Here is a 27,761-nt window from a genome sequence, read left to right as displayed (position 1 = left end):
GCACTAGATGAGGCAAGGATCTTGCCAAAGGAAAGCAGCATGTAATAATTTAGTTAAAATCATGTGTAGGTATATGAGTGCTCCTGTCATTTTAAGTGCTTGACTTGCTGCTGTGTTTGGTGGTGGGTTGCCTGGCCACCCCAAATGTGCTGAGACCTTTTAGAGGCAGCTTTGGCAGATTTATTTTTCCTAAAGCATTTTGGGGAGAGAAAAGAAAAAATGTTAGAACAAGATTTCTTTGCTTTATTGTCTCGCCTTTTTAACAACTGGTTTTTAACAAAAGAAACTGAAATCCTGAATATCAGTTCCTTGTTTTTTATAAGGAAGGAGGAGTTTTTAACTTTTGCAAAGTTGGCACTTGAGTATAGTGAGGATGTATGGAAGTGTTTCATGGTGAAGAGAGCCCTAATGAATATATCATATCTGGAATGTATTTAATGAGGAAAGAGGAAACATTTTTTCTCCATAAGTCTAATTCTTGACAAACTGTTTGATTATGGTTTTGTTTTCCATAAAATCACTCTTAAGTCTAATATAAGGAATACCACCTAATTCCCCAACTAACAGGAAATTTATTTTAAAAAATAAAGTATTCATTGTCTACATCTGAACTTATCCCTAGAAATTTTGATCCCCCCTCTTAATTATCTCTTTTATGTGTGGCAAATGTAAATGCGTTGCTATTTTATATTAATAATACTCTGCATCTAAGCCTCAGAGTAAAACCCAATCAAGAGAAAAGGCTAAAATTATTTTCCACTTCCTCTTGTTTTATGTCTGTTCTTACACTTTTTTAAAGTTGCATTTACCATTATTCAGGAGAATAAATTCATAAATCTCATCTGCTTCAGTGAGGGAATTTGTCTCCTGTATTTGTGTGTCTCCTGTATCACGCAGTATTATAACATCACTTACAGTAGCTATTTTACTTTGCAAAATCAGTTAGAGGATATTAAGTGAATATGAATTTATCAATTGAAATGGACCAGATACTAGTTTTTAGGCAACTTGCCTGAATTTGCTGTTTTACAAGATGTCAATACTATGAGTAGTGGGGAGTAAGTACATTGTTCAAATAGCACTGTGTAAAATATGGAAACATTGAATGATTGTTTCAAATTGAAAAGGCTCTTTTGTCACTCTCATGCATATTTTAGATGAGACATTTTTCTCCTGAATTGGAAGGAAATGAGATGGTAGCCTATCTGTTCATAATGTTACTCACTTTTTCTGGTTACATGCATTTTTAAATGACTAAAATCTCTACTTAAAAAAAAAAAAAAAGAAAAGAAAAAAAAAAAAAAAAGAAGAGCTAACTTCAGAAAAGCCAGAGTCTGGTTTGCTATTTATCTACTTTAATAGGCTGTATTTCACATGAAAGAATCAGTCTGGCTTCTTGTGACCTAACAGTGACAGGATGCAGGTATCATAAAGTACCATGATTATGTGCCTCCCAGGTATAATTCTGATAGCCATTGAAGGAGTGCTGCAGCCAAGTCTTGTTGGTTTATCCATCTATAAATTTATTCTCTTTCTTAGACTGTATTTTGAAGCAGTTTAGTAAGAAGTTCAAACTTGGCAATGGAGAAATAATACCAATGTAGATCTGTTTCATAGTTCAACTTCAGTGTGAGTAACACGACATTTAAACAAATGTCTTGTTTAGACATTTAGACAAAAGATTGTGAAAGTAATTTTTTCTTGATACAGTTTACTTACAGTTCCTTACATTTTAAGCTGAAATGACCATAACTGATCTTTTGTGCCTAAAAATGAAGACTGTTATAATAATAATCTGCTCACATATGACAGAAACATATATATTGTCATGTAATCCTTTGTCCAAAGACTTACGATGTGTTCTCCAGGCTAAGAAAGTAGAGTTCTTACCTTTTCATTGTAACTGGGCAAATATTACATGAGATTCCCTATCTAAGTGATCTCTGTGATTTTTCCTTTCACATTCATCCTGCTGAGGCTTTAATGGGTGTAGCTACAAGAGCTTTTAGCTTGGATCAGGAGCACTTAAGCCATTCTGAATTCAGTCTCATTATTGTTCCCACTTGTTTCCCTGTGATCCCACAGCTGGAGCGTGGGGTGCGTTGGTTCCAGGAGGAGGCAGGGGAAGCTGGGCTGGGGGAGCACACAGGGTGTGCCTGCAGGAAAGGGCTGCCTTCTCTAAAGGGTGCTCAGCCTGGGCCCACGGGGTCTTCAGTGCCATAATAATAATAAAAGAGACATTTGGCAATGCTGGCATCCACACTGGAGTGATCCAGCTGGAATTCTGTTGCTCCACTGTGGCTCCAACTCTGGAGCTGGCCGCTGCCTTCTCTTGTGCAGCCTGATACTGGGTGTGCACAGTGAGAGGTGGTGGGAGCCCAGGAGCTGTCAGGTGTGCCAACATTACAGCCAAGCTGCTCACAAGGCAGAGCCATCCCTGTGGGACAAGAAGCAATAATTATGTGACCCCATGCTGTCAGTTAAGAGTGCATTGATGAGTATTTTGTTTTTGTCTCTCCACAGTAACCAATTATAACAATGTGGTAGAAGCAAACTCAGACTCAGATGATGAAGATAAATTGCATATAGTGGAAGAGGAAAGTGTAACAGATGCAGCAGACTGTGATGCTAGTGTGCCAGAAGATGACTTGCCAACGGACCATATAGTGTTACCAGAAAACAGTGAAAGAGAAGCGAGTACAAACACTTGTTGGGAAGATGAAGGTATGTTCATTTCTACTGATGATACTATGGAAAGAAAGTTTTCTAAAATAAAGATTCAAGAGAACTGGTTTTGGTTCCTTTATTACTGAAATAACATGTAGGATTTACAATCAAAAAAGAGGTTTTATAACATATTTATTTAACATACTTTATGTTCTTAATTTATTATTTGAAGCAGATTCAGAGGTGCATTAATTCTGTTGTTTAGTAGGAGCTTCCAGACTGCAGATGCAGCATTCTAAAGGCTGATTAAAGACTTGTTACTTGATCTTGGTTTTTTCAAGTCTTTGCCTGGCAGGTCTCTGCCAGAGCTCCCTATAAGGTTCAGGATTGACTTAGCTTGGGGAGTAAGCAGTAAACAAAAAAACTGAAAAAAACCCTAATCAGATGTTAATTTCTCTCTTTTTCCTTGTAAAACACAGGCAGAAAAAGTAATTTTTAGATTATTAGTTTCAGAATTGTCTATATAAGTCATAATGAATCATTATTTTGAAAATACTGGAAGGAGGTTAGTGTTGCACATATTATGCAGCAGGTTTAGAAGCTGAAAATTTTAAACAGACGGGAGATGGGCCTTTTTTTTACTGTGGAACCAGTAAGTTCCACAGTAAAAAGAAATGAGTTTCATAATATCACACAACATGCTTACTTTTGAGCCAAATTGGGATAAATGCATAAATTAGTGGAATTTACTGTGGAATTTGGCCTTCATGCCTTGAAAGATACAGAATGTTTTTCAGCATAGCTGAACTCCAGCCACAATTCCTAGCATCCACCTTTGAACAGTGGTGGTTTAATACACGGTGCATGACCTCACATCTAAATAAACTGAAAGCACTCATATGGCCCCTAACTGCAGTCCAGCTGAGAGAGAGCAGCTGAGAGTTCAGAGAATAGCATCAGCTCAGCCTGTTTTTACATAGCTGCCACTGCCAAGGTATGCTGTGCTGGGAAATGAGTGTTTTGGAGCTGAATTATTAGGTAGGTAATTTTCTTAATTCTCCAGTAACATCTTTGCTCTCCTGCAGGATTCAGAAATTGTGGTTACATTAAAGTGGGCTCTGGGTAGGCTTGAACCCTTCGAGCACAGGTGTAGGAAATCTGAAAAGGGGAAGGAAGAAGAGCACTGGCTCCCAGACATTTGGGATCAAGACCTCTTGGACTGGATGCTTTCTGGAGATGTACCCATCACACAGCATCTGGGGCAGCTTTCTGGGGGTTTTCAGCACTTCAGACATGTGATGCCATCTTTTTTGACTCCTTATGTGAAACATACCATTTTTAACCTTTAAAAATTTGCTTGCTAAATTTCTAACTTCTCTAATTTTAAATTCTTCTGTGGTTGAAGATTTGCAATGTAAGCAATGTTTCTCTGCTTTGGAGTTTGCTAATGAAGACAGAATTTCATTGGTAGTCAGACAAAAGATTAATCAATTGCCATACAAGCTTGCTCAACAACCACAGATTTGCTCTGTAAAAATTACGTATTCTGAAGCCTCTTTTGTAGCAGTCTGGAAGGGTTTTTTAATTTGAGAATAGGGGTCTTTTAATAAATAGTTGAAATTTCTGGCAATTGTTATATGAGAAAAGTGAGGCTACGTTAGGTTTTATGGAGCTTTGATTTGCTAGGGTAGAATACTGTTTACTCTTTTGATAGCTTTCCTAGAAGGGAAGGTATGAGCTGAAAATCACATCATCAGTCTTGGCTGCATGTTAGAAATATGAAGAGAGAGGTACTGAATACATGATCTCTCACATACAGGGAAATGTGCTGGGGTAGATGGTGTGCAGCTATCTTCAATACTGGTGATTACCTTTAGAAAAATATACTTTGCAGCAGTTTTAGTAAGTTGTGTTTCACCAGTAAAGTAGTACTCAGTGGTTCTGGGTTTAGCTGAACTTGACTGAATGAGTTTTTTGCATATTTATTCTGTTCACGAATTGCCCAGAATAGAAACAACACACATAACATTTCTGTATCAGATTAGTTTCCTTCCGTTTCCAGTCATTCTAACTGAATTTCTAAAAGACCCTAGGAACAGGTGTTTTAAATATAAGGTGTGTTTCTCAAGAGGTTTAACTGAAACAGTCATAGGGGTTTAAAAAAGTGAACCACGTGTATCCTGTACATGTTGTTGACAGTGTGCCAGCATTCATGTGTGCAATGATTCTCTAATATGATTTTCCTTTGCTTTAGTTAGAAGCAAAAACTATGCTACAATTAAAAGAAAAAAAAAGGCAGAGTTAAACTTATTGTATTAATGCTCTTAAAAGAGAATTATTATGTACTGTAAGTATTTAGCAAATCTGGAGGTCTCAGGACTGAAACTAAGATGTCTTTGAAAAAAGTACGTGTTTTATGTTTATGTGCTTTCTGGAATTCAAAAATTCCTTGAAGTCATCAGATTTTAGGTTGAGCCTATATGCTCAAAAGTGTGTGCTGGCATTTGGTGGGTTGTGTGTGGCATGTTTTTGATCAAAAAGCAAACAACCAGTCAATATTGCAAGCTGTAAATAGTGCTTGCTACATGAATATCAGAAAATTAGCTCCAAAGAATTTAAATTAGAAACTCTCTTGATGGCTTTGGAATTCATTTCCTTCTGTGCAGATAAAGACTGCAGTGGAAATTTCAGTGAAGTTTGTCTTTCTGCCTACAGCTAAAATTTCCACTTTGCTAGTGGTTTCAATTTGATCAGTTATCTTAGCCATGCAGAGATCCTTACTGTCAGCCAATGTCAGTAGTTGTCAGGCATGTTTGCTGCTAGTTAACACTGTCCCCTGACATCTGAAAATCATCAGCATTTAACCCTGGGAAGCCCCAGTGTGTCTCTGAGCAGTAGCTCATAAGCAGTGATGAGATGTAGAAGCCCAAGAACTTGTTTTACACTATCTGGTATGTCCAGCTGCAATACCAGGATGGATATTCATGACCTAGATGCTATTTGTGGAGACCTCTATTTAGGCTGTCATTTAGCAGGTAGCTTGAATTTCCTCTGGAACTCAGAGCTGTGACTTCTGCTTGGTGGAACGGTGTCTTAAGGTCTGTTTCCCCATCATCACATCCCACATCACATCCCATTCTGTTGTTTCCCAGCTGTGTGATAACTGGGCTTCTGAGGGCACAGTTGCAATGTTGTCTTTATTTGTGGACCATACGTAGCTATAAAGATGTATATCTACTTAATATTTTTCAAATTATTATTCCTTCAGCATTTACCTGTTGAAAAGGGTTTCTCCCTTTTTTATACCCTACTTTTAGCTATTGGGAAGAGACAGTACCAAACAGAGGTTAGGATTATTAGAATTGAGAGGGAGTTTAACTTCACTAGATTAATCTATAATTCCATAAATTCCTTGACATTCTGTTGGGAAGCATAACTTTTATTTGTACTGAAGCCAGTGGAATTTACTGGGGACCCTGTAATTTAAATTTCCAGAGTAATAACTTACTGATTGATATTTTCCCCCTCATGTAGATCCTATTTTATAATGGAGAAAAATCACAACCATCAAAAACCTTCCTTAAAGGAAAATTTGTATTGTGTTTGATTTTACGAAATTAAATTTTGGGTTTAAATTTGCTTTGCATCCAGTCATCCATCTTACAAACTCTGAACCAAGTCTGGTATCATGATCCAAAACTTGAGGGGTTTTTAAGATGTCAGTTGAAATTAAGTAAGATTTAAGAGTTGCAGTTTCCTTTTAAACACATTTCTTGTTTAAAGTAAGAAATGTGTTTGAATGGCCACTATTTGCAGATACCTTGGGTCTGTGGGCTTTGATCAAAGTAGGCAGAATTAAGAAGCTTTTCCTTTGAGGAAGCTGGTATTATTTGAGAACTTAAAAGTTCTCCTAGGATTTGTCATCTTCCTTCCATAAAGGAGAAATTGGCTTCTTCTGTAATTAAAAAGCTGGAATGTTCTGGGCTTTTGACTTACCAACCTAAAGGATTTTTCCTGCGCTGAAGTAAAGTGAGGGAAGGTAAATAGAAGTGTAAGTAATGGAAGTGTAATAGGTGCCATTTCAGGTCAGAGCAGCTGTGCTCTAACCTTCTGCATCACCTAGAAGGTGTTTTCTGGAGTGTACGTCTGAAGCATCCAAGGTTTCCATAATGAAACTGTGAAATAACACTTTAGTTTCACATCTATTGGCATAGCCTAGATGGAGCATATAGGAGTGACAGAGAGCAAACCAAGCAATGTAGCTCTGCTGTGTATTCCTGCCCTGAGCCAGGTACCCACAGAAATGTCAGCAGTGGCTTTTCCTGTGGGAGCTTCCCAGTCCAGTGCCAACCAGTGAAGCAAAATGAAGAATAACTTGGCTGTTTATTGATTTGCACCAGCAACCTGTTGTGAAAATTAGAGTTAAAACTTCCATGCTGCATCCTTGAGGGCTGCAGAGCTGGCAGAGCTGGGGCAGCAGGTTGGCTCTGCAGTGCTGGTTCTGCAGACTCACACCGAGTATTGGAATCGATACGTGAAGCAGATCTGCAGTGCACAGTTGTTCTGAAGGGGAAGCATGTGTTTAAAATCCTATTTTTGTTTAATTTTTTAAGGCAATCACAGCCTTAAGTGGTTTCCAGATAATTTGCTAGAAAAGGGAGCATGTTAGGTTGTTGTTTGCAGGCATTACCAGCAAATTATCAATCATTTCTGAAAACCGCTAATTGGAGAAAACAACATAACTGCATTTGTTTTATAATGCTCTGATTTCTGGAAATAATATTCCAGTGTATCAGATGGCTGCATTTGTAGATGGGGTCACTTAAGTAGGTGACTCTCTATTTGCTGGTGAAACACACTGTCCACGGCTTTACCTCTCTTCACATAATGGTCAGTGTTTAGTATTGCTTCCTTTTTAGGTTTTGTTTTCTTAAGTATGAAATATCTTTGTGGTTCAACTGATCACACACGGCTGAAATAACGTGCCATCCATATTTTTGAAAGAACATTGTGTTTAAATGCACTTCTGAACAATACAGAAATGGAAAGCACTGATGAAGAAATAACTCAAGTATATTAAGTTGTTGGAGTGCATGTGCCTTTTGTTGTTGTTTTGTGGGGTTTTCTTTAAATATTCATTCTTTTTGTGAAATGTGCTATTTCAGCTGGAAAAGAAAGAAAGGAAATCCTGGGGCCTGAAGCTCAGACAGATGAAATTGGATGTACAGGTATTTCTTTGTTAATCTGAGTCCCTTATTCATAAAGTGCTGTTGAATTTTAGTTAGGTATCATTCCAAAAGCTTTGGAATTCTCCCACCTCGGTTTATAAAAGTGCTTTGCTTTTCCATGCTAGAGGTCTTAAACTGTAAAAGCTGTTTTAGCTGAGGAAAAATGTGTGGGCATCTTTTGGTGTGCAGGGTCCAGAGGTGCAGGTGACCAGGGACACAGAGCAGCCCTCCCTCCCTCCCAGGGACTGACCATGCAGCTCCAGCAGCGTCACGTCTCCAAAGGGCAGAGCAAGGAACAGCAATGAGCTTATGTAGGGTCAACAGGTAGTGTTTGTAACTATGAAGAAATATACAAAAATAGACTTAAGCTAATACTGTATTTTATTATCTACTCCTCTGCTTGGACTGATTACATAGAAAGCAAAATAAAATGTGTACTTCAATTTCAGACTCAAGCAAAAGCAAAGGGTTAGTTATTTTTTCCATTTCTCTGTACGACAGAAGATTAATATATATCCCATCCAACTTCTGAAAGGTTTCTGGGGGGTTTATTTAATGCCCTTACTAGATAGGTAGATAATATCAGAGTAAGTCTTATTTAAAGGCAAACCCAGATCTAAACACGTTGATATGTTTTAAACTCTAGTTTCACCCATTCTTTTCAGTTCTTATATAGTCAGTTCTTGCAGCTATGGAGAGCTGCATTATTCATTGCATTACATGTGAGAGACTGCCTCATGTCATAAAAAGATTGTGTCAAATTTTAAATTGAGTATGTGACTTCACACTGAGAGATGAATCATAAAACTTCTCTTTCCTATTAAAAATATACCTCACATTAATAGTGGAGAACATCTGTAATGATTTAGGGTGCTGCAGGCAGAGCTTTTACAGAACGTTCCACCATGGTAAAAATAAACTCTATGAACAATGTATTTAGGCTAATACTTGGGATCAAATATTTATCATACAAGCATTAGGTAAAAAATTTAATTTATTATTTGCCAACTTGGCAATGCAGTTTTCATTGGGCTTTTCTCTTAAGTTTTTAAGTGGGAAGTGTTAAAAGTTGTTAACTAGATCTGAAGCCTTTTTGGTAGCCATTTCCAACACCACAGAACAAGCCAGTCAGAGTTCAAGTTTGCTGCGTTTATCTGGCCAGGTTTTTACTGAGTTCAAATATCTTTTGAGTTTGTGCTGATGAACAGCTATAAATAACATTTAAAATTGTGTCTTGAAGGCAACAAATGTACTTTTGCAAACACAGGAGCCAAGATGGTAAACAGGCCTTCCAACTACAAGGCCTAAATCATAATTAATGTTGCATTTAAGATTTTTAGGGAAATTGAGAAGAACAGCTAAATCTGAAATGACAAAAATGCACTGAATTAAGCAAACTGTGTTTAGTCAAGTTTTTAAATACCATTATGCTACCAGTTCTTCCAAAACATGGCATAATCTGGCATCTTAAGGGACTTGACCTATGCTAGTGTCTGTAAAGAGTTTTTAAATACTTGGCTAGAGGGAGATTTGGCAATGTGAATTACTGAATCTCATTTATGTTCTTTTTGAACTTAATTTTGTATCTTGTGTCTTGTTTTTCACACTTAGTAAAAGAAGATGAATGTGATTCTGATGCAGAGAATGAGCAAAACCATGACCCTAATGTTGAAGAATTCCTTAAACAAGAAGATACAGCTGTTATCTACCCTGAAGCACCTGAGGAGGACCAGAGACAAGGCACGCCAGAAGCCAGTGGTCAGGATGAAAATGGTAAATATCTCATCAGCTCTGTTCTTATGAAACCAGTTGTACTCACTCCTTGACCCAAAACTTCTGCTGGGCTTAAGAAGACACCAGTGCATGTACATGAAACTATAGAGGAAAAGAATCTTAGTTAAATAATTGTAAGAGGATAGGATCATCATGCAAAAAACATTGCCACTTGATTTTGCAAACAAGACATGCACTGGGATTCACTTGTATGAGTACCTAAATGATAACTTAGTCATTGAAGAGAAAAGTCCATGCTTTCATAGATCCATTCAACAGAACAGAATAAACATTTATTAAACAAAATAGAAGTAAAGCAAAATAGTACAAATTTGTATAAGGATAACTCAAGGAGAGTTATAACATATTTCTTTCCTTTTTTATATTTCTAAACAAAGCTCCCAATAGGACCTATTAGATAGAATTTCTTTTATTGGGTAGCCAGTCTACAACAGGCTTTTGGGTTTTTTTGCCTGAAGGGACAGCAGCAGAGAAAAAAGAAGCATTGTTCATATAAAAATGTTTATGTGGTAAAAATAATGACCTGTTGTTATTTTCACATAGATGTAGTTTTTTTTCCTCTGAAGAAGTTTCATGCTTAAGGTGTTCTGTGTGAGATGAGTGGTTACACTTTGTTCATTTCTTCATCATGAAGTATTTGAACATGAATGCTGTTGAGATTGGTTTGGCATTCTGTGTTTTCTCAAGTGTTAGCTTAGATAGCTTGTGTCAATTGGGATATTTATGATTTTTCAAGAAAAGGTAACAGCCTACATAAATGGTTAGGATTTGTGTTCTAATTGTTTTAAGAAATGAGTATAACTGAGCAGATAGATGTAAAGATAACCTTTTTGTTCTGCTCCTCCAGAGATTTTATGCTATTACAGATTTTACTTTAAAAAGTGCATTCATTAATTTAAGATTTTCATATGTGGTTGCAGTGGCACATATTGTCAAGTTAGTTTTACAGACTTGTCATATGATTTCCATGTAATCATTAAAAATACATATTTGTATTAATCATTTAAATTGGACCTATCCCAGTAACTTCACCGAGAAGTATTGTGAAGATCACAAGGCTGAATGATAGTATTTAGTGTTTTAATCATTTTGGAACAGAAAATGCCAAAAATGTAGTGACATTTGGTGAAGATGCATGCTTCCAAACTGGGAAGGTAGACAAGAGAAGTGACAGAATCAGAGTTTTTTGTGATTTTGAGAAACTGTTTTCATTTCTCCATTTCCTCCAATGGAAATAGAATTAAAGCTAACGTGCTTCTGACATTTCCACTGAGTTGTATTTGTGATGAAATGGAGTATTCTTTATGTCAGATGAGTTGAATTGTAGATGGTAAAAAGAGAATTGAGAGGAAGTATACTTGGTCTACACATGTGGGAATGGCTTTCTTTTTGGACAACTCAGCTAAACCAGGAAAAGCAGAAATGGATAGAACAACAAAAAAAAATCTCAGTGGGTAGAGGTTATTTTGTTTGTTACTATAACAAGTATAAAAGAACCTACATGACAGAAAAAGTGATTTTTAGTCATAAGGAAAAGTGATCTGATTGCTTTTCACTGTTGCAAGATCAGTGGCAAGTTCAGTGAAAATCAAGTTAGTAAATTCCACACAAACAGAATGAATTGCTACTTCATAGAACATATTACCAATCTGTGGTGATAACTGCTGGAAGAGGTGATGAAGGTAAATAATTCAGAAGTACTTTCTAAAGTACTGGTTCATTTAATGAGCATTAATAATTCTTACAGTTCTGAAACTTAAAATGACAGCGTGTACAAATGTGCCCCTTGTGCGTCAGAGCATAAAATGTTAATCAGAAAAGACCTTCCACCTTGCTCAGGCTCAGCACAGTGCATAGGTGCATCCTTGCAAAATTTCCTTCCTATTTGACTTGAAGCAAGGAAGAGTAGCATGCTCATTGGAGGATATCACACCTATAAATTGGTGTTTTGATCAAATACAGCAAACCCTACATTTATGTGATCATACCTTTAGTGATAAATTCATAAAGAAGTATTTTATTCAGTGCTTTAAAAATAAATTTTTCAAGGATAGAATGAGTTGCTATGTGGAGAGCTAAACATGCTGGTAAGAAGGGATGGAACTAAAACTTCATAAATGGTATCTTCTTGAAATAGGCATGTGAAAATAATTTTTAGCTTCAGTCTGGTTTCACTTTATCCTGTACTAATACAGAAGTATTTATGAAAGCCAGAAAAATAGATTCCATAGACCACATTAGACTCATATATATGGCCACACATTTGATCTCTCTATTTTCTGTCCTGCAGACAGTATATCCTACTAACACATACATATCTGTAAATCATAGAATGGTTTGGTTTGGACAGGTCTTTTAAAGGTCATCTAGGTCCAACCCCCCTGAAATGAGCTGGGACATCTTCAGCTTTATCATGTTGCTCAGAACCCTCTCCAAGATGGTCTTGAATATTTCCAAGAATGGGACATTTGCCACCCCTCTAGCCAACCTGTTGAAGTATTTTACCACCCTTATAATGAAAAATTTCTTCTTTATATCTAGTCTCCATCTACTCTATTTTGGTTTAAAACCGTTTCTCCTTGTCCTGTCAGCATATTGTGCTGACTCTCCCCAAGGTACATTGGGGGAATAGTGTGGGAGGTTGCATAATACCTGTGGAAAAAATCTAAATTATCGCAAGTCCTTCTCTAAAACAAATGGAGCTTCCAGCAGCTTCATGTTCTCTTGCAGTGATAGGTGCAAATGTAAAGCCTGTTTGTTGCAGGTAGTAACATTTAAGTCTGGTGCACTGTGTGCCCTGTGTAGGAACTCCTGACGCGTTTTCCCAGCTGCTCACATGCCCGTACTGCGACCGGGGATACAAACGCTTCACCTCTCTGAAGGAACACATCAAATACCGCCATGAAAAGAACGAGGATAACTTCAGCTGCTCCTTGTGCAGCTACACCTTTGCGTACAGAACGCAGCTTGACCGCCACATGACATCACACAAATCAGGAAGAGACCCAGTAAGTGGCATTTGGAGCATGGTTGTTGTCCTCTGCAGCAACGCTGTGGTTTGTTATGTGGGCAGAAAGGTGCAGAGAGAGTAAACTGTTCACAGCAGGTCATCTGTGTGCTCATGGTCCAGGCCCAGAGAACACACTCAAGCTTGCTGCTCAAGTCAGGTTTTTTCTGTAGCTGTCAGTTCTCAATTCCTGTTTTCATTCATCTAGGCACTAGAGTTGTTTTCAGAAGTGCTTTATTGCATTTGTAGATAATTTGTTGGTATTTTTCTGTTCATTGGCTACCATTGCATAAAAATTATGACTTAAATCTAATTTCAAGCCTTTAATGAAACATTTCCTTTTTTTTCATAAGTTCTGTTTGAATAATTCACAATTTACTGTAGCATTTTTGCCCTTAAAAAACAAACCATTGTGTTGCTTGAACTGTGAGGTACAGTTTTTAAATGCAATTCATGCTGTAAGACAATATACAAATAATTAGTGTTTAAATATGGTGTTAAATGTGTGAAATATGATGTTAGCACTAAATGAAGCAACGGAAAAGGCTAAAGATGTTATGAGCTTGTTTTCTCTGGTTCATGGGCTGACCTGAGGGCATGGGTCCCTGGAATGTCTTCCATGAGTTAACCATCTGATCATAACCATCAGAAGATCCTGAGTCTCTGTTCTTCCATCCCTCTTTTTCTTTTCTTTCTTTATCCCCACAATGTCCCATCATCCATCCCCAGCACATGCTTATCAGAGGCGCTCTGAGGCTCAGGAGCCAGCTGAAACAGTCAGCAATTTTCCAGAGGAAAAAACAAACAGCTTTTCCACCACCAAGTTAAAGAGGCTGGGATATGTTTCCTTCAGAGGACAGACTGGAAAGATTCATGCCCTCCAGAAATGAAATAGGAGACAAATATAACAGAAAAATTTAAAACTGAATGTAAAAGTAAAGGTACTTCCAACATTTCTGGTAGCACCAAACCACAGGCTGTAGCCCAGAGTAAAGGAGGATGTTTTACTTAAGAAAACCAGAGTAAAGGAGATGCTTTTTTACACATTGGCTTTTAACCTCCCTTCTACAAAGTATCACCAAGTCCAACAATTTAACAGGGTTAAAAATTTATGATACATTTTTGTACACAAGTGTTCACATTCACAGGTCAATTAAATTGGTACAAAAAATATCAACCATCCTGCTGCAAGGATTTTATTGTCTCACAAGCTTTGGAATAACCTCACCAGCATATTCTGGTTTGGCAGTTCTTTTTTACTCAAATGTGCTTCCCATGAGCAATTAATTTTTGTTTCGCTTCCTTTTTGGCTTGGCTTGCACTTTAAAAGTTACTTTCATCTTACATACATCTTATATTTCTAGCTATAAAATCTAGGAGTGCTATTTATATAATGCTTTTCTTGTGGGCTACCACATTTGTTTTCAGTCTTTTCAGTTACAAGCCTAAAACCATAAGAATTAAGTAGTTGGGGGAGATAGAAGCCATACTTGCATGCAGTTTGAATGAAAAAATAAAAAATACCAAGTGAGTAAACACTCAGAAGAATTGCTAAAAAGGGTAGTTTAAACTGTATTCCCACAAAAATATTTTAATGGATTTATACTTTTGAAGGCACAATTGTATTTGGTTAATGTTGTTTCTATGGAGTATCTGGAAGTCAGTATTACACCCATGAAAGTGTGTTCTTTTCTCTCCAGCCATAGCCAGAATTGAAACTACAATGGTTTAGATACTTGGTAAATGTGAAATACTTGTTTGTTTATGTTATTATTGCAGAATTGTCATGTCTTCAAAATTGGCTGCACATACATGATTACATCATTTGAGTAATGGAAAATTTTGTCATTAGTAAAGTATAGACCTCCTGGCTGTGGATCTTAAACAGCTGCATGTTTAAAACTTGATTTCTTACTGTTAAAGAACTTCACCTGACCATAGATTATTTGAATAACTTTGTTAGCTGGAGACGTCCATCATGTGACAATCTTGAAATTGTTCTGTACAAAGCAGCAATGAGCAAAGATAAAATCTAGCTTAGTGAAGGCAGTGGAAGGGGTACCTGCTCATTGGGCCTCCTTCTGAGCCAGGGGCAGGTACACAAAACTTTACTCCTGCTCCAGCAGAGAGCTGAGAGCCATCCTGCACCATCTTCTTCTTCTTCTTCTTCTTCTTCTTCTTCTTCTTCTTCTTCTTCTTCTTCTTCTTCCCTCCCTCCTCCCCCTGCTCCTCACGGCGCCCTTGGCTGCTTCCACACCACTAACAGTTGGTAGGAGGGGATGCTGTGTGTGTTGTCTGCCTTCACATGTGAAGAACCAAAAGGGATGTTGAAGTGTGAAAAATATTTCTTATATTTGTTTTCTTTTTTTTTCTCATCAATTTATGAAGCACCTGTAGGTAGTTTTTCAGAATTTCACAGTGTTGTGCACACTGCTGAGAAATGGCAGTTCTTGGAAACATTATCTGTGAAGAAACCCCTGATATACCTGTAATTTCTGTCTGCCAAATAACTTTGGAGGATTCTCATTAATTATTTTTGTTCTCTGGTGTGAGAGGGGTGGGCTTCAGTCCTAAGCACCATAAACATTTGGTGCAGGGATGTATTAGTTAGGGATTTTATTAGGCTAGTTACAGACCTTAATGCTGGTATTTCTTCTTTCAGTTCTTCCAGGAGTGCAGAAGAATATTCTTTGAATGTTGCAGTTAATTCTTTAATGATCAGATATTTCTTTCATGAGCAATTATGGACTGTGTATTAGAAATATATCACATATCTCAGGCACAAACTAACAATGCTGAGATGGGGAAAACCACTTGAAACTGAGAAAAGAAGGTGAAAATATTACAGGTGGTACTTTGGAGAAGTGTTGTGATTTCTCAGTTACATTTAAACAAGCTCCATCAAAGTAATTCTGATCAGTATTATGAGAGACAGCAAGAAAACTGAACAGAGAGTTACAAATATAAGAAGCTAAGGCAAAATTTCCAAATTAAGATTTGGAAACACTACCTAGCAGAAAGCTTAAAGCACCTCACAGCTATGACTGGGAAAACAGGAAAACTCATTAACATTTTGATAAATGGAGTATGGACTTCCATGCCTTCGAAATAAAACATTTGATTTTAAAGACTGGAGGAGAAACATTTCTGACAGATTGAATACATGCCCTGATACTTTGTATGAATATTTATGTAGTCCAGGACCTGCAGTAACTGTGTATATCCTGAGTTCTGTTAGCTTGTATAATTCAAGACAAACAGTGGTAACTGATTCTCAGCAGGCTTAAGTAAATCCTGACACGGTCCTCTAGACTCATTGCAGTTGGATCATTTGAAGTGAAATGCAGTGAGTCAGCCACAGTCTTCTAGAACATCATCTTCAAGGGACTTAGTTAAACAGAGCTGAAAAGCCATGTGAACTAGCAAAAGACAGCTGACAAACCTGCTGGATTTGTCCAAACCTGGGAATGAGGGTCTGGTGCTAATCGGGATAAACTCACTGGAGACCTCACTGCAGAGCCCAGGGGGAGGCAGGAAGCAGCTCACCCTGAGCAGGGTGGGAGCAGGATCTGCTGAGAGGCAAAATCTGCAGCTTAACCAACTGCTTCTCCCAGGGGAGCTGTTGGATTAGAGTATGTGGAAGTAATTTAGATGATCTTATTTCAATTTGTCTTCTGTTAAAGGGGGACAGGGAGTAGAACAGGAAGGGTTGGTAATTTGGACAGCATATGTCATAGCAGAGAGTTCAGACTTTCATCCAGCAATCTGCAGAGCCACAGGTTCTTCAGATCTGCAGGCATGTCTCACAGCAGGGTCACCATCCTGTGTTTTATCCATCCCTGCTTCTCCAGCACAGTTCTCAGCCCCAGTTGTCATGTCTGTGCTCAGGAAGAGCCCTAGCAGCCGGTGAGCATCTGCTCCCAGTGCTGCCAAGCACAGCAGGCCAGGCAGGGGTTCCCCCCATGCTTTCACACCAGAGGCAGCTGACCCACACCTGCTGTTGGTGCTGGGCAGCCTGTTTGTCCCTGGAATCCATGAACAGCTCTGTGCTTGAGTTTATGAGAATCCTTGTCCCAGTTACCAAAAATCTGCAGTGTATCCCAATAATGGTAGAGTATCTTTTTGCCAAATGAGCTCTATTTAAAAAGGAGCTGCTGGGCTTTTCTAATAAACAAGTTGTTTGAACAGAAAAATTCCTAGTTCCTCTGTTTCATGTTGGTAATTAAGCTGTTTCAACTTTAAAAGTGCATGTAATTTTTGTCCTTAAAAATACACATTCATAGATTTATACAGTTTGTGGTAAAATTACAAATCTTGAACGTATGTGTCATGTATATACTACAGATATTTACATGTCTGTCTTAGCTTTTGCTTCTTTTTAAAACTAGTATAGCAATAAAGAAAAAAACAATTCAGAATTTAACAATAAATGCTCTCACAAGGCAAAATCTAACAATAATAATCACAGAGCTTCAGTGCAAATGGTGAAGAGGTTTGGTGTTTTGTACTTGGGAAACCCTTCCATATTTTTATTTGTTTTGGTTTAGTTTCTCACATTGATTTTGCAAATTAATTGTGACCAAGAGTACCTTTATTGTCACTAAGCTACCTTCTCTTGAGCAGTCCTGTGGCATCATTATATAGAGGAATCCAAGGCCAACAGTAAGCCCTGAAAGCATGTAAATGGAAAAATCAAGTCAACCGATTAAAGTTTAAACAGGTTTCTATAGACTTTAATGTTTTTCTATCCTGCATGAAATATTCTGTGGGTAGTGGGCTTGGGGTTTTTCCCTGATGGTTTTGCTTTCACAAGTAGAACTAGCATTCATCCTGGAGCTTCCTACTAACATGTCAGTGTAAACTTCACCTGAATTTAGGAGAAGGGGCAACTATATTTTGAGTTTGTTTTGTTTCTTTCTCTTTACTGTATTAGATTTATTCAGAAGAAATGTGTGCCTCCATTTGTACCTGATTTCTAATTTGTTTCCTTTTTCCATACCACCTTCAGTCTCTTACAATTATGGTTGATTCTTTTGGGTTTGTATGGCTTTTTCTATGTTGCAATGTGAAAATAGAAGGTGTTTCTGCAAGCTGCTGTCCTGTGCAATAATTAAGACTTCTTTCTTACAGAGACATGTGACGCAGTCCAGCGGTAATCGAAAATTCAAGTGCACTGAATGTGGAAAAGCTTTTAAATATAAACATCACCTAAAGGAGCATCTACGAATCCACAGTGGTAAATAAATCAAGCTTTGAATTGAGTACTAATGTTACCATTTCTGCTCTTTATAACTTTGTTGTAATAGCAGTCTTGTAAGTCTAAGTTTAAAATACTGGTGTTTTCCATATATTTTTCCCTTTGGAATACTGCAAGCACTGACTGCAGCCTTCAGGTCTCTGCGGGGAATATGTAGAAAAGCTCAAGAGGATTTACAGTTGCAACTTAATCTCTGACAATTAAGGAAAACTTGACTTGTCACAGAAGAAATGGGGGCATCTTTCTGGTCCTTTGCACTTGGCTATTTTTCTTCAATGTTTGCAGATCATTCAGTGTGTTACAAGCCTTGCTAGAGAATTTTAATTGATAATAATCAGGACATAAGAACTGAGTGTTCCTCCTGCGGCTATAATTGACATCATTCCAGATTAGTCATACTAAAGTAGACTCAGGACACAATTTATTGGATAAGTTATAAGAAATCTTATATAAGAAGTTAGAAGTTAGTGGTGGTACTACTTTAATGAAGTTCAATGAAATCTGTAATTGTCAAATAGAGAAATACTGGAACACATGATCGTGTGGGCTCCATCCTATATCTAGTGGATCACAAACATATTAAAGGAGCCTTGGCTCAGAGCTGTACTCTTACTGTTCAATTCACTAGATAAGATTTTTTTCCCCCCTCGGACTCTTTGAGAGGTCATTATGATGTATTTGTTCTGGTAATTATTGTTTGATGAAGTTGCACTGTAACCTCATTAACTGTTGTATATGCCTTTTCTCTTCTCTTTTTCATTTTTCTTCTGTTTAGGAGAGAAGCCATATGAGTGCCCAAACTGCAAGAAACGTTTTTCCCATTCTGGTTCATACAGTTCACACATAAGCAGTAAGAAGTGTATTGGTTTGATGCCCGTGAATGGTCGAGCCCGGTCAGGGCTCAAGATGTCTCAGTGCTCCTCCCCTTCCCTTTCTGCATCACCAGGTAGCCCAGCAAGACCACAGATACGACAAAAGATAGAAAATAAACCCTTGCAAGAGCAGCTTCCTCTTAACCAAATTAAAACTGAACCTGTGGATTATGAATTCAAGCCCATAGTGGTTGCTTCAGGAATTAATTGTTCAAACCCTTTGCAAAATGGGGTTTTTAGTGGTGGTAGCCCATTGCAGGCAACCAGTTCTCCTCAGGGTGTGGTGCAAGCTGTTGTTCTACCAACAGTAGGTCTGGTGTCTCCCATAAGCATCAATTTAAGTGACATTCAAAATGTACTAAAAGTGGCAGTGGATGGTAATGTAATCAGGCAAGTACTGGAAAACAATCATGCTAATCTTGCGTCCAAAGAACAAGAAACAATCAACAATGCATCTATACAACAAGCTGGCCATTCCCTCATTTCAGCTATCAGTCTTCCTTTGGTTGACCAAGATGGGACAACCAAAATTATCATCAACTACAGCTTGGAGCAGCCAAGTCAACTTCAGGTTGTTCCACAAAATCTAAAAAAAGAAAACTCTGTTCCTGCAAATAGTTGCAAAAATGAAAAATTACCACAAGATCTCACAGTGAAGTCTGAGAAAGATAAGAACTTTGAAGGAGAGACCAACGATAGCACTTGTCTTCTTTGTGATGACTGTCCAGGAGATCTTAATGCACTTCAAGAATTAAAGCACTATGAAACAAAAAGCCCTCCTCAGCTTCCCCAGCCCAGTGGAGCAGAAGCTGAGAAACCCGAGTCCCCTGTCCCATCAGAAACCGGGGAGAACAACTTGTCTCCCGGTCAGCCACCTTTAAAGAACCTTCTGTCGCTCCTAAAAGCCTATTATGCATTAAATGCACAACCAAGTGCAGAAGAGCTTTCCAAAATAGCAGATTCTGTAAACCTACCACTGGATGTGGTAAAAAAGTGGTTTGAAAAAATGCAAGCTGGACAGATTTCTGTGCAGTCTTCTGGACCATCTTCTCCTGAACAAGTTAAATTAAGCAGCCCCACAGACAACGATGATCAAGCAGCAACTTCAAATGTGAGCGAACCCCAGAATGGCACAAGTAACTCACAAAATCCTGGCAGTACAACAAAATCTCAGACTTTACCAGGGGCTTCAACTCTGAATGGTTCACACAGTAGCACGCCATCTGCATCACCACTAAACCTTTCTTCATCAAGAAATTCACAGGGTTACACGTACACGGCAGAGGGTGTACAAGAAGAGCCACAAATAGAACCTCTTGACCTTTCGCTACCAAAGCAACATGGAGAGCTGTTGGAAAGATCTACCATAACTAGTGTTTACCAGAACAGTGTTTATTCTGTCCAAGAAGAACCTTTGAACTTAACTTGTGCAAAAAAAGAACCACAAAAGGACAACAGTGTTACAGACTCTGATCCTATTGTAAATGTAATCCCACCAAGTGCCAATCCCATAAATATTGCTATACCTACAGTCACTGCCCAGTTACCTACAATTGTTGCCATTGCTGACCAGAACAGTGTTCCCTGCTTGAGAGCTCTCGCTGCCAATAAGCAAACCATTTTGATTCCACAGGTGGCTTATGCATACTCTACTACAGTTAGTCCTGCAGTTCATGAGACACCACCAAAACAGATCCAAGCCAATGGAAATCAGGTACTTCGGTCCCCATATTCCTACATGATGTACGTATGATGTATTCAATCTGTACCTCTGCTGAACTAACAGAAAGCTATCAAGGTGAACTAAATAAAAATATAAATACAAGCTATCAGGCTTATTTGACTTGATTGTATATAGGTAATAGATATCACTGTTTGCCCTCTGCAAAGCTAGTTAGCTCAGGCAGCTTGAGTCCAGACTAATGGAAAATGTAATGCGTGGACAGCTCAGTTATTCTCCATATTTAATCTTCTAGGACATTAGTGCTCACTATTCTAAAGACTATCTAATGCTCCTGATCAAAAAGCAAAATAAAGACATGGCTTTTGTCTTTTGCTGGCTCTGCATCTCCTCTTTCCCCATATTCAGAAAATAAACCCCTTGGAGCTTTTGGTTACTCCTTTTGTGCTGCTCTGCTTCCTTGATTTGCAGAGTAGCTGATTTCATCCTACACTGTAATGTCACTTAAAACAAAATGCAGATATAGTCTCAACTGAAAGTCAGGGAGATATTTATCTGCCACTCCTGTATCCTGGCTTGTTCCTCCCTGGGTACACCCAGATGGGATCTAATTGGGGTCAGTCCTCCCGAGAATCACCTGTGAACATTAAGGTAGGGACAGGGCAGAAAAGAAAAGTGGCTGTGTTTCTACTTAAATCTTAGAAATTGGTGGTCTAGCATTTTACTCAGGCTTCTGTGTTGCCAGAGACTGAGGAGCCTTGAAGAGTTACAAGGCTGCTTATATTAAAAATGTGAGGGTAACATGTACATGCTGCTGATGTCAGTAGAAAATACTGTGCTTTTTCAGGGAAGCTTTAGCACGTAAACTGCTTAGAAATACACAGCAGTTATATTTTTGAAAATATTTACTAATGAAAGTACTTGAAGTCCCCTAAATTTTGGGTTAAATAGTATTTGTGGTAGTTTCATGAGGAAGATGGTAGTGAAATATGCAAATGTGAATGGTAATTTAAATAGCTTTTCTGTGAAAACTTCAGCAAAAACAGTCTTTTAACTTCATAAAATCTCAGAGGCAAAAGGTAGGTGACCAGCATTAGCTGAGAAATGCAGTTAGGTGACAAATTTGCTCTTCCCACTTACTGAAGTGCTTTACAGGTCTGTAATATTGCATTTATTTTATGGGCCCTAAAGTACAGAGTGCCAACGTAGCTTAGACCTGGCCAACAATCATATTTGGATGTGATTAAAACCAGTCCCAGTGAGGAAATCTGCATCTGGATGGTGGCAGGGACTGCAAAGCAGAACAACGCAGTAAAGGAGTTTTCTTTGACTGTGGAAGTCTAAACAATTTTGTTTGGCTATTTATGGAATTGAATGGGAATAGAAGCTTCAGTTCATGTGAGTGATTCTTTTATTGGAGTTAACCTATTTTTGTAATTTTTCTGAAGGATGAAAGGCAAGACACTAGCTCAGAAGGAATATCCAATTTAGAAGATCAAAATGATTCTGATTCAACACCCCCAAAGAAAAAAATGAGAAAGACAGAAAATGGGATGTATGCATGTGATTTATGTGACAAAATATTCCAGAAGAGCAGCTCGTTATTGAGACATAAGTATGAACACACAGGTATGTACCAGGAAAAGACTTTTCTGATTCTTATTTCTTTGGTAGCATGTAACTGATAATCTCAACTGGAACCCAGTTCTCAGGTGGTGTAGGGAAGTGTAGCAGTCCTTACTGCCTGTGCTAAGCTTTCTTTAGAAACACCTGGTTTTGTATATTTGTTTGACAGAACAGCAATTCTGTCTGTCTTTAAATTTGTTAGACCTAAACCCTAAATAGAAAAGGGGGAGTTTTTGCATCTGGCTTGTGGATAATCATCTGTGAGCTACAGCCTATAAATGAGAATGTATTACTTCTAATTTACCTTGCCTGGTTATAAATTTTAAAAAAATTAAAAATAAAAGCTGAGGGAAAAAGGATCATGTGTGTATTTGATACTGTGCATGAAAAACAGTGTGCATATCTGGCATGAAGGATTTTCCAACTGGGCTACATTTATAATGCCCTGAAGTTAACAGCTTCAGCTATTCATTAGACATAGAATCTAACTGCTAATGAACACCCTTTTGGCTTTGATTTTTATTTTTAATTCTCATAGTTGTTCCTTTTGGCTCAGGTTCTGGTATCTTTAGGATATTTTTAATACCTCTTGCTCTCTTATTTCTTCTGTGATGTCTTAAAGTAAGAATTGGGGTTTTTTTTTACTGATTAGGTGCCAAATATATATTGGGTTTTGTGTTATATATTGCCAAACATGTATTGGGTTTTGTATTATTGCTGGCTCTGTTATCTTCTCTTTCCCCATATCCATAAAATAAACTCTTTAGAACTTCTGGCTGCTCCCTTCATGCTGCTCTACTTTCTTGCTTGACAGAGTAGCTGAATTATTATATTAATTATATTTCTGCATGCTAGCCTTCTAGTTTTATATCACATATAAAATTAAAAACATTACAAATTCTTTTGTCTTGATCAATTTTCTCAAGTTGTATTCATTAAGGGTATCTTATTTCATACCTATCCTGTCCTGAGACTCTCTTAACTCTTCCTTTTCCTAGCAGAATTGTTCTTCCTCTACCGGTTTTAACTTCAATGTAACATTCAAAATCACAGAATCATTTAGATTGGAAAAGGCCTTTAAGATCATTGACTCCAGCCATTAACCCAGCACTGCCAAGTCCACTGGTAAACCCTGTCCCAGATGTGCCACATCTGCTTGTCCTTTAAATACCTCCAGGGATGGTGACTCAGCCACTTCCCTGGGCACCCAGTGCTTCACAGCCCTTTTGGTGAAGAAACTTTTCCTAATTTCCAATCTAAACCTCCCCTGGTGCAACTTGAGGCCATTTCCTCTTGTCCTATCACTTCTTTCTTGGGAAGAGAGACCAATATCTGCCTTGTTGCTTGTTTGGCATGAGATGACATGGATGTGCTGGTCACAGGTGTAGTGTGAGCAGAAACCTGATGTCTTACTGTCTTTGTCTTTTATGTCTGAGCTAAGACTGCAAAGTCATTTTGTGTAATAACGTTAAATGTCAAAATCAAAATAACACTGCTAGGCTCCTCATACATTTATAAGAAACTCTAAAAACAAGACAGTAGCTGGAAAACAGCAGAAACACACTGAGTGAAACAGATTTTTTTTCATGTCAATGCATGCATAGTCAGCAAGTTTTGTACATAAAGCATTCAGCCTAGACTTTAGAATGATTTTCCTTTTACTTGTATCATGGAAGGACTTCATACACCAAAACTGATGTAAAAGCTTAGCTAATTTTAAATTGCCATCAATATAGAAAAGTTAAAATGGTTTCAATTGAAAATAATTTATGCAAGAAAAATGTCTGATTTTCTAATTTATATTTGCACTTTTTGGCGCTAAAAGTCATATATGAGAATCTCTTTATGAGATGATGAGTCTTCCTAAAAAACTTAGAAATTACTGTAGCGATTGTGACAATGTACCCTTGCACCTTCAGCCTTTGGGCTCAGGAAAGAGACTCAGCCTGATAATGCATGGAGTAGAACATCTTGTTATATAAAATTTAATCAATGCTAATAAGTTCACCAACAGCATTTTACAGTGAAAACAGCAGTGTACAATTTTAACACTTCTGCTACAAGATGCCCAACTGTTTGTGCTTTATTTTGCAGGTAAAAGACCTCACGAGTGTGGAATCTGTACGAAAGCATTTAAACACAAACACCATTTGATCGAACACATGCGACTGCATTCTGGGGAAAAGCCCTACCAATGTGACAAGTGTGGAAAGAGGTTTTCCCACTCGGGCTCTTACTCTCAGCACATGAACCATCGCTACTCCTACTGCAAAAGGGAGCCCGAGGAGCGCGACAGCGCCGAGCCCGAGGAGCTGGGCCCCGAGGCGCTGAGCAGCGAGCACGCCCTGCCCAGGGCGTCCCCCTCGCAGATCGACTCTGATGAGAGGGAGAGCCTGACCAGGGAGGAGGAGGAATTCAGTGAAAAAGAGGAAGAGGAGGAGGAAGAAAAAGACATAGAGGGACTTCAGGAAGAAAAAGAATGTAGGGAACTACAAGAAGTAGGGGATGCGGAAGAAGTAGCAGCAGTAGAAGAGGAAGAAGGGAAAACTGAAGGTGACAAGAATGATGAAGTTGTAAATCAAGCAAGCAATGCAGAACCAGAAGTTATACAAAATAATGGGCAGGTGTCAGAAGAAAATAATGAATAAAGCTTACATGCTAGGTTTTTTCTATAAGGAAAAAAAAAATTGGTAATGAAGTTCCTTCTATATTATACATGCTTTTCATGGAAACGCAGTAGCCTGCATACTGTGATTTCTGTTCACTACTGTGTAAAAAAATATATATATAAAAAAAATTAAAAGAAAAAAAAAAGAAATCCAGGTGTGCCTGAACCTCAAACTTAGTAATTTTTCACACAGTTTTCAAAGTTAGGAACAAGTTTATAACATGAAGCAGATTAGAAAAATACAGTGACTCTGGAAGCAAAGATTTACCAGGTTGTAGGAAACCTGATTATTAGACAAGCGTCTGGCATTGTTTGTTTTATCAGTATTAATTTTCATTCTTAAGTTGATTAATTTTTAAACTGTACAATTGGGAGAGATTTATATGATTTTTTTTTTTTTTATGGTAAAACATTTCCTAAATCCACTTCAGTATTTTCTTATGTTTTACAATGTGAGAACTTCTGCACTACAAAATTCCCTTTTGCAGAGACGTGTAATGCAGTTGCAAACAGTGCTTGGCTACCTTTGTAAATTCAACCTAGAAGGTAGCAGTTTATGACATTAGATGTTGTAGTAGAGCATATTATCATTTAAAGTGTATTGTTAGCCTTAAGGAAGAAGATGATAGAAGAAATGAAGTTTCTTACTCATGTGGTTAAAAATGTAGTTGAGAAGATTGTCGTTGAGTTCTGATTGCAGGGACTAACAGTGTTAATACTGGTAAGGACAGGAAAGTTGTCAAAAACAGTGTTTGTAATTGTGTTTTGAGTATGTAGTAATGATATGAAGGATTTGATATGAAGCTTTGTATCTCCTTTGGCCTTATGCAAGACCTATGTGCTGTAAGTGCCATTTATCAGTATTACAAAGGCTCTAAGCAGCCTTTATCCAATGTGTGGCCTACAATAACTAGCATTTGTTGATTTGTATCAAACTTCTAAACTATTCATGGGGAAAAAACACTCAGCCATCAGAGAAGTAAGAACACTGGTATATTTCATTATTTAATTATTTGGTGGTATTTTGGGTTAATACCTGACTTGCAGAATTTCTCTACAATAATTACAAGGGAAATTTTCTAATCTGCTTTATTGCTTTATTGGTTTACTTTAATTTCAGACACATACATGACATGTTATCTGGCTCATAAGTATTTTCAAATGTTAGTTATTATGGACCCCATTTATTAACAATGTTAGCTGATTTTTACCTATCAGTATTATTTTATTTCTTTTAGTTTATAGATCTGTGCAACATTTTGTACTGTATGTCTTCAAACCTGGCAGTATTAATACCCTTCTTACTGACATATGTACCTTTTTAGTTTTAGAAAACTTTTATATTTATGTGTCTTATTTTTATATTTCTTTATTTATTACACAGTGTAGTGTATAATACTGTAGTTTGTATTAATACAATAATATATTTTAGTATGAAAATTTGGAAAGTTGATAAGATTTAAAGTAGAGATGCAATCGGTTCTCTTGCATTGAGATTTGATTTAACAGTGTTATGTTAACATTTATACTTGCCTTGGACTGTAGAACAGAAGAATTAAAATGGGAATGTATTAATTTTACAATTGCAATCAATTCATTTTACCTTTACCCAGTTTTTAATATAAAGCTCTTAAATTTTGAAATTCACTGTGTGACTAATAGCATGATGCTCTGCAGTTTTATTAAGAGATTAGTCTAACCATAAAACTCTCATTTCCTTAGTAAGCCAAATTAGAATAATCTTATAAAACAGTGTTGGGAACAATGTTTAACATTTTTGTGCCAATTTGTTCCTGTATTCATGTATGTATGTTACAAATCTGAAACTTCATTTTTAAGTTCCTTGTTACATCATGGTCATTTTCTAGTTTTTTACCAGACTCCCCATCTCACAATAAAATGCGTCAACAAGTCTGACTTACTGTTATTATTCTGGTAATGTAGAAAGTGCATTTAAATGATTTCTATGAGAAGTTACTGAGACACAGCTCCTGCTTCAGTGGCAGTCCTGGGTTTCAGTGGTACATAAGGAGCATGGAAGTGAAAGAGGGGTTTGAACTGTGTGCAGGCACAGGGATTGCTACATTAGTGCATTGATTTACCAGTGTCAGGAAAACAACTGAGTTTTCCAAATGAACCATGTGCATTGTTCTTTTGGGTCTTTTTATTTTGCTGTACCTATCTAATGTACTGTTCAATGCTATTTTTCAATAAGACTGCTTTTAAATGAAATAAGTCTACAACTGTTTTCTTGACTTAGCAATAAGTTGTCCATGGAAAGGCTGATGTATCTTTTGCTGTTGAACTTCACAAAGATACAATGCCAACATTGCAGATATATAATTTCAGTAATTTAAGTATAAAGGCTTGAAAATTTTAATGTATGTGCATGATTACAATGTTTTGCCGTTCAAGCAAAGTTTACAGACTGTTCTTTAAGCAAAGTTCTCTTCTTTAATGATACCTAAAATGGAATTTCTGTTATTAATATGAGGGCAGGGAGTTCATGAACATCATGTATGATACTTTATATTCACATACCTAAGTTTTGAGTATTTCTCAATCTTATTATCTCAGTATTAATGCATACAGAGGATTTCTCCCATATAGTAATAATTTTACTTCCTGTGCATCTTGCTGTACAGTGTATTAATACTGCACTTTTAGTAAATGTCTACCTTCATAGCATCATTGAGCTAAATATGTGAAAGCTGTTTTGAAGAAATCAACCATTTATGCTGCATTAATTATATTGTCTCGTAATTATTATCATAACAGAGTTAATCAGGTGGTTCAGAATTTCTCCCAGGTAGAACTATCTCTGCTCTCTTTTAGGTAATGAAACACACTTTCTTGAAACTATTCTAAGATTTTCATATTTTTCATATTCCAAGATGTTTGTGGTAATAAACCCAGTGAGACATTTGCTGAAATGGGAAAATTTTACTGTCTTTAGTAGCA

General features: G+C 37.4%; 1 protein-coding gene across 5 annotated transcripts in view; it reads left to right on the top strand.

Moving 5' to 3' along the window:
- The window catches only part of ZEB1 (zinc finger E-box binding homeobox 1), a 133,746-nt gene extending 106,454 nt beyond the window's left edge, over window positions 1-27,292 (top strand). For 3 of the 5 annotated variants that reach the window (XM_064704011.1, XM_064704010.1, XM_064704008.1), the window contains exons 2-9: window positions 2,524-2,724; window positions 7,833-7,895; window positions 9,507-9,668; window positions 12,495-12,697; window positions 17,827-17,932; window positions 18,729-20,539; window positions 21,955-22,135; window positions 24,227-27,292. In XM_064704011.1, coding sequence (XP_064560081.1) covers window positions 12,668-12,697; window positions 17,827-17,932; window positions 18,729-20,539; window positions 21,955-22,135; window positions 24,227-24,780 — 2,682 coding nt within the window. In that variant the 5' untranslated portion in view covers window positions 2,524-2,724; window positions 7,833-7,895; window positions 9,507-9,668; window positions 12,495-12,667 and the 3' untranslated portion in view covers window positions 24,781-27,292. The remainder of the gene's footprint in view (window positions 1-2,523; window positions 2,725-7,832; window positions 7,896-9,506; window positions 9,669-12,494; window positions 12,698-17,826; window positions 17,933-18,728; window positions 20,540-21,954; window positions 22,136-24,226) is intronic. The other 2 variants (XM_064704007.1, XM_064704009.1) reach the window with 2 other exon arrangements.
- The last annotated feature ends 469 nt before the right edge of the window (window positions 27,293-27,761 follow it).

Source organism: Zonotrichia leucophrys, chromosome 2 (assembly GCF_028769735.1).
Source record: "Zonotrichia leucophrys gambelii isolate GWCS_2022_RI chromosome 2, RI_Zleu_2.0, whole genome shotgun sequence".
Lineage (NCBI taxonomy): Eukaryota > Metazoa > Chordata > Aves > Passeriformes > Passerellidae > Zonotrichia > Zonotrichia leucophrys.
This window is presented reverse-complemented; position numbering and strand designations above follow the sequence as displayed.